Genomic DNA, 7,803 nt, shown 5'->3' with positions numbered 1-7,803 from the left:
TGGACTAATTCAGGAGAGTTCTCACACATTTTTTTTTTTTTTTTAAATTTTCTGGAAAGACTCTTCCAAGCTCTTAAGAATTAACGGTGAACTTGGTGAGGCCTCTCATGAAGTGCCACCCAAGTGGGAAAAGTTTAAAAAGCAGAGCCACAGGCCGTCCCAGCGCTGAGACTGCGCCGGGAGACGCGGCTCCGGGTTCTGCTCCGGCAGGAACCGTCGCAATCCTAGCGGCGCGGGGGAGGAAGAGCCTGGGCCACGACGGGCCGCGGCGCCGGCGCTGGGCCGCGCATCTCACAGCCGCCCCGCAGCTTTGCGGCCCGGCAGCGCAGGCGGAGCGGGCGCCTCTGTGTGTGTGTGTGTGTGTCTGGGGGTGGTGGCGTGCTGGAGCCCCTTCTCTGCCCGGTCCGTCGGGCTACGCGTCCCCGGTGCCCGGGAGACAGGACCTACCCACCCTCTGAGCCTACACTCCGACTCCTGTTGTTTCCATGGCAACTGTACATCAGCCTCCTCCCCCCCATCTTGGATTAAACCATCCATCCAGGGGGAACCTTTCCAGGCAGGGACCGAAACCAGGGACTTTCACAGAGTTCTCTCAAGAGCCATTCCACGCACAGGTTGGTCTCCTTAACTGAAGTGACAAACTGCTTTTGTATTCGAGTCAACTGCTCCTGCGAGGGTGGCGTTCGCGTCTCTCTGACCACGCTGGTCCTCCCCCGCCGCGGCGCAGTGGTCCAGTCCGCCGGGTCCCGCTGAGAGGGGCGCCGAGGCCGGGCGTGCGCTCCACGTGACGTTTAGGGGGCGGAGCCTCGCGGGAGGGAAGGGGCGGGGGGGGGTGGGAAGAGGGCAGGCGGGCAAGATGGCGCCCGGCGAGTGACTGTCTCCGGGTCCCTCCAGCGGCTGCGGAGACGCCGGGGCGGGGAGGGGTTCTGCCCCCGTGCTGCCAGCCTTCCTCCTGGCCCCCGCCTCCCCCCGCTCCCCCGGAGGAGGCCTCCTCCTTCCCTGGCCTCCTTCCACCCCCGGGGGGCGGGCCAGGTTTCCCGGGACACCATGTCGGACTCGGAGGAGGAGAGCCAGGACCGGCAACTGAAAATCGTCGTGTTGGGGGACGGCACCTCCGGGAAGGTCAGTCCTCGAGCGGGGCCGCCATGACCTCCGGGAAGGTCAGTGCTCCGGCGGCCTGCCCCCCCGCGGCAGGCCCGACGCCCCCCAGGCCGCCGCCCGCGGTGGGCTCCCCGGCGCCTGGTAGGCCCGGCGCGCCGGCGGCCGGTGGCCCGAGCCGGACCCGCCGCGGGCCGGCCCGCGAGCGCGGGCGAGAGCTGTCCAGCGCGGCCCCCGTTCCCGCCGGGCCGGCCGCGCCTCCGGGCTTGCGCCCCCTCCGCCCCCCACCCGACGCCCGGGCTGCCCCGGGGCTCCCCGCGTTCCGGAATCACCTTCCCTGGGTGAGAACTGGGGCTCCGTCGTGGACTGATCGGGTCATTCGAGGGCACGCTGCCTCCCTGTGGACCCAGGGGTACGGGGTGTCGGGGGGCGGTCACGGCCCGGGGTGGGACCCCCCCCCCAACGTGAACACGTGCACTGACGACGTTAGGGTCCTGCCTGCCCGCTCCGCCGGACCCGGCCAGCGCTGCACCTGTCGGCACGAACGCCCGTCAGCCCGGTGGCGCCCAGTGGGAGGCGGGGGCCGGGGGTAGGGGGTGGAGGGATTCCTGCCTTAAAACCCAGCCCGGGGCGAACCCGCGGCAGCCTGAACGAGTGAATGAATGAGTGAGCGCGCGCGGGGCTTGAGATGGTGCCCGCACCCAAGCCGGTTTTCCTTTTCTTCCCTGCCAAGCCCAGGTGGTGGTGGTTGTTGCTATTATTATTACTAATCTGGCCCCGAGTGGTGGACCTTCGGACGCCGAGATCAACGCTCCGAGGCGAGGGTCCGCCCAGGGACTGCCCCCTGGCCACCCCCACCCCTGTCACTTGTGTCCCAGGCCCCGCCCCGGAGATGCCGCTCCCGCCCCTGCGTGTCTGCCTTCTCCCCGCCAGGCTCGTGGGGAATGCGGGGTTTCGCGGCGGCCGGTTTTCCCGCGTCCCTGCTGGTGCGCCGGGGTCCCGGTCTCTGGGAGGCGAAGGCTTCCCTTTGCATCCTTCCGCGTTGGACGCGGCCCAGGCGGCTCCCGTACCGGCTGGGAGAGCGAGAGCTTCCAGCGCTGGATTGCAGAGAGCTGCGTTAATTTCTGCCTTCTTTTCCCAGGGTGCTTTGTTATGAGGTTTACGGCGAGGAAAGCAATTGAACACATGCGATCACCCCTACATATTTGGGGGAGAACTTGGGGGTCACTTTTCTTTAGCGAGTATTATGTGAAATACTTGTACGTAGGGAGCCTCACCTAGGTTCTGTGCCCCTAGGACACTTTTTGGAAGACATGGATTGTTAGGAATAATTCTGCATTATTCCCAACACCTCCAGTCAGTAAAAATTGTTAGATTTGTATTTTTTAACTAAGTAGTTGTACAAAGGAGTTGCCATTCGGCAAGGCAGTCTGTGAATATGGTGTGTTTTGGCCAGTGTTGCCCCTTTCAACATTCTCATTCCCCCTTACAGCCCACCCTTTCTCCCACTTTTCTTAATTTTTGGGTTATGTACTGGAATTTTTAAATATTTTTAAACATAATTTTCTTATTCCTTTGAAGGTCACTTAATTTTTTTGGTTCAAAAGTTTTATTGATTTCAGTTAATTGTTTACTTTTCATTGTAAATTATAGTGACACTATAATGCATTGGTGAAAAACCCCCCTCAAATTATCCATTAATCTATGTAGTATATTTCTTTAAACTTTCCTTCAGTTTCTTCTGGTATTTATCTGTTGGGCATTTATTACTCAGTTGAAATTTATTCTCTGTGTTGTTAGTGCAATTATTGTTTTCCATCTCTGTTCAAAATTCTAACTTGTATAGGACAATATATTTATCTATATATCTATATATATACTATATACACTATATGTATTAAATGCACTATATATAATATGCATTGTATATATAGATAAATATTTAACTTTCAAATTGTTGAATTAGGACTATCATTTGTCTTCAGAGAATCAAAGTGATACATTTTTTTTGTGGTTCTTCATCTTCTTGACTAGACTGTTTTAAAACAACTTTTTCTGCTATAACTTTTCTGAAACAAGCATCTGAAACCTAACCTTCTGTTACCAAGCATTATTTTCTCTGTACCTCATTCAGTGCTCAGATTGGCTGCAGATTGATATTTTAACTCTTTTTTTTTTGCTGTGTTTTTCTTCTATGAATTCATCCTCCCTTCTTAATTGTATTTTCATTTAAAACTGTGCCCTTTTCTTTCTGCTGCTCCTTCCTGCTGGTTTTAATTCTGGGTATTTTTGTGTGCACTGATGAAGCAGCAGACAACAGTACTGGAATGATCACAATACTGGAATGATCACAGTATTGGAATGATCACAAGTTTTTGGTTTTTTTTTTTTGAGAAATTTAGCTTTTTCCTCCATGTTTCTGTTCTTTCTCTGACTCATGTTTATTACACATTTTCTTTTTTTAAACTTATTTTTATTTTTAATTTCTTATTGTGAAAATACCGTACAGAGGGATTATAATTACATGGGCAAGATAACGAGTACATTTCTTATCAAGCATTGTTGCCTCTCCTTTGTTTCCCCCTCCCATCCCTTCCCATTATCCGCCCCCCTACACATTTTCTTTAGACTATTGAAGCAGACATTTTTTGGTGTCGTATCAGTGTTAGTAATTTGGTTAAAAAATGCTAGAAGTTTTCCAAACATCATGTTTATGTATGAATACACATAATTAAATAAAATGCTTCAGCTGTGCTGTATGCTAGCTGGTTGTTTAAGGACATGTACATTGTACCTTATGAAAAATTAATTATAAAAGTTGGCACTAAGTGTAGACACTTGAAGAGAATCCTCCAACTGATTCAGTTGATTCTGTGAAATTTTTATAGTACGATCTCAGGAGATGATATAATAAAAATACTACTGGATAGCTAGTATTTTTGATTATTACTCTATTATAATTGAAAATCCTGTGATTTTTGAGGCTTAATATTGGCCTCAAATGTTTGAGGGTAGGGCTTTAAATTTCTGGAAGTCCTATTGCCAAGAGAAGAACTTTGAGATTTTCTGAGTATTAACAAAAATACTAAAATTTAAATTCTTAAGGGAAGATTACCTCAAATGATGTTATTGGTATCTTAAAGTTCTGTGATTAAAAATATTTCTATTATCTATCTATGGCAGTATGAACGACTTATAATAGTGTAAGTAGTGATAGTTATTCATTGGTAGAATTCTGAGCCTCTTCACAGGTGATTTAGTGCTGTTACAATAAGCTCATGGTATAGTTAAGTCTAACTGAAATCCAGGAAATCCTTACCTTTTTGTTCTGATCTCTCTATCTCTCTTTTGATACTGTTATGTGATTCAAAGACATAATACCTGGAGCAAGTTTATATCTGAATGCCTAGTAGAAGAACATCTTCCATGTAGTAGTGCTCAATAAACACTAGATGCCATTTCTCACAGGAATTTATGACAAATACTTAAATAATCAAAGAATTGGGTTTAGGTGTGCAAATTGTCATTTGTGTGAAAAACATGGTTCTTGTGTAAATGCAATTTTGAGTCATGCTGTTAAAAGGAATTGAAATTGGGGCGAGCTTTTCTTGTGCACTGCAATCCTTACACCACAACTGACTGTAATGAACCAGCTTGGAAATTTTATATTAGTTTTCACAATTGAAAGAGTGGACATCTAATTTTAACTTTAAAAATAACTAAATCTTACAATTGAAGATTATAAAAATATAGCAAACTTACCTTTCTCTCTGGACAGTTTTCAAGTAACAATAGTACATTTAAAATGCTTGGGAACTCTGACATATGGAGTTATTTCAGTTGATACCAGAATGGTTAGTCTTTTGCTTTGATAAGAAATGGTATTCTGTTAGAAAACTTTAGAGTTCTTAAATGAAACTTTTAGTTACTATTTTAAAAAAAGTAGATGACAATCTGTTTTGGTTATTATATCTTACAGCTTTCTGCATTACGTCCTTGGATAAATGCCATCTTGCCTAATTCATAATAATCCTTCAGAATATTAGCTTCTTTGTTTCAATGATGCATATTATTAGGGTCATTCTACATAGTTATTTTTATTTATCATCCCTAATACAGAGAAAATGAGATCATAGGGATGCTTTTCTTGTAGGGCAAAAGAAATTCTATAAGCAGCTTTCCTCCTTTGATGAGTGCTGCTGCTGCTTATTAGCTGAGGGCACAGCTGCCCTCAGAATATTCAGTCTTCAAAGTGAAACTTAAATTCTCTGCACTTTTTATTGAAGTGATATGTAAAATTCACATCTTTAGTAGTGTCACTGTGTTTTCTATTGATAACTTTCAAAATCTAATTTCCATCAGGGTGAAGGAGCTTGATGAAGAGGGAATCTAAAGAGCTTTAGCTGATTAATTGGTTGTTTCCACTGCTCGCTGCTTGCACGTTTACCTGCTGATATTAATTCCCTCCTCCCCTTGCAAGAGTGGCTAACAGTTATTTGTTGGATTACTCTAAGTAAAATTATAAGGGTTATTTAATATGATTTAGTAGTGGACTTACATGTGCATTTCTTAAATTAATTTTGATATTCCATGCATCAATTTTTTTAGACCTCCTTAGCTACGTGTTTTGCTCAAGAAACTTTTGGGAAACAGTACAAACAAACTATAGGACTGGATTTCTTTATGAGAAGGATAACATTGCAAGGTAAGAGATTAAAAAGTCTTAACATGGGAAACTGTATAAATCTTACAATAAGAAGCATATGGCAGAAATGTGTAAAGTCAGTTCCAGGGCTGCTTCTGCTTGGAAATATATGTAATCAGTAAATATCCCAGGAGGTTAATGTATGTCAATGTCTGCCATGAATATGAAGGCATAGTGTCCGTGGGTGAGAAAAAGTTTATATGTTCTGCTGCTGCTCCCTATTTTTGGCCACTCTACATTTTTTGAGGATAAACAATAGTTGCATACAGAATTTGAAAGGCTTTCACAGAATTAAATGTTATATATTTGTTAACATACTCTATTAACTAAATGTGAAAAGATTGAGAAGAGTTATTTTTTAAAATATTATTTTGATTAGCTTCTGCTTCAGTTTTTTTGTTTGAAAGTTGGAACAGAAGTATAATGTAGCTATGGAACTTCTGTGCTCTAATATGTGAATGCTGTTTTATGCAAGGCAGCATGAAATTGCTGGCATTTAATAGACCACTAAAATTTAGGGTCCCTAGGCACTCATAAAAATACAGTTTGAGCATTCAAGATGTTTCAGTTCACCATGCAAAGAAACTATTTAGATGCCAGTTGAAGCACATTTAGTGGGAAATACAGGGAAATAATAACACAAAACGAGTGGTTTATGTTTTAAGTTAGTTTCTGAACAATTGGGGCTTTAAAATGCTCTGTTCAGTCAATTTCAGTGGTTAAATTTTATGATTAAAGTATTTTATTAAAAACAATTTATCTTGATTGACTTTTTAAATGATCTAACCTTTCCTTCATAAAGAAAAATACATTTGTATGACATGGTTGCAAGTATAATTTCAGATTCAGATATTGGAACGTGAGTAATACAGTAGAAGAGGTTTGACAGATTGAGTATTATCAAAATATGGTAACCTCTCCAACACCCCATTGATTGTATGACTCCCCATGAAAGTTACAGAACAGCTTTGGAAAACTTGGTAATTGGAGGTAGTCTTCATATCTCATTGCTGATATACTCAATTACCTTTTATGATGCTTTGTATTTGGCTCTCAAAAGTGGATTAGAAGATACAGCATGAGAAAAATTCTTATTTTTTTATTACTGTTATTGTTCAGCAAAAGGTTTAATGAGATGCATGTGCACATTCCATCTATATTTTATTTTCATGTATTTGAGCCTAACATGTTTAATTGCATTACTTTTATTTTTATGAAAAAATTAAACAGAAGAACACTTAAAAGTAGTCATGAGTGAGTGCGTGTACCATCATGTAACATACATGCTGAAAACTAATTTGTGCAAGTTTTTTTTTCCAGAGGTGATAGTTGTTTGTAGAGAACCACATTCTAGTTATTACTAGCTATTTTGTTTTGATGTTTAATTAACAAAAGCATCAAAACATCAACTTATTGTTTCGTTATTTTTGTTTATTTTCCTTACTTTTTTTTTAGTTAAAGGGCTTACAAGAACAAACAATATTGTCAACAAGACTGGTTTGGACATATGTATATGGTATTTGTAGTGATTCCTGACCTGTTGCATAGGACTACTGTTTTAAAATTTTAATTACTTGGTGAAAAAAATTGGTATTCTTGCCATCCAAATTTGCAGCATAATATGTAGACTAGGTAAATTTAAAAGATGATGTTAGGGAATGTGCATTCTTTTTAAAAAATTTTATTTTATAGTAAAGATGTTGTACAGAGGGGTTACAGTTACATGACTAAGGTAATGAGCACATTTCTTGTCGACCATTGTTACCCCCTCCTTTGTTGTTCTCCCACTATCCCTTCCCTCCCCCACCACCCTTAGTTCCCCACCCCCTCCCGAAGTTGTAAAGTTCATTTCCAATATACTGTCTTGTGGCTATCATTGTTGCATTGGGTCATCCTGTGTTCTTGTTTCAGCGTTTTGTTATTTCCCTTCCCCTCCCCAAATGAGATAAATGTATATACAAGATACAGGATAGCAAAATCAAGTACAGTGACAACAGGCG

General features: G+C 43.1%; 1 protein-coding gene across 2 annotated transcripts in view; it reads left to right on the top strand.

The window, feature by feature from the left end:
* Window positions 1-839: 839 nt before the first annotated feature.
* Rab28 (RAB28, member RAS oncogene family) overlaps window positions 840-7,803 on the top strand; it is a 65,895-nt gene continuing 58,931 nt past the window's right edge. For both annotated transcript variants that reach the window (XM_042674778.1, XM_042674779.1), the window contains exons 1-2: window positions 840-1,122; window positions 5,707-5,803. In XM_042674778.1, the coding sequence (XP_042530712.1) occupies window positions 1,048-1,122; window positions 5,707-5,803 (172 nt within the window). In that variant the 5' untranslated portion in view covers window positions 840-1,047. The remainder of the gene's footprint in view (window positions 1,123-5,706; window positions 5,804-7,803) is intronic.

The sequence above is a fragment of the Dipodomys spectabilis genome, unplaced genomic scaffold, assembly GCF_019054845.1.
Source record: "Dipodomys spectabilis isolate Male_0828 unplaced genomic scaffold, ASM1905484v1 ptg000021l, whole genome shotgun sequence".
NCBI lineage: Eukaryota > Metazoa > Chordata > Mammalia > Rodentia > Heteromyidae > Dipodomys > Dipodomys spectabilis.
The sequence above is the reverse complement of the archived record's forward strand: the minus strand, read 5'-3'. Positions and strand labels throughout refer to the sequence as shown.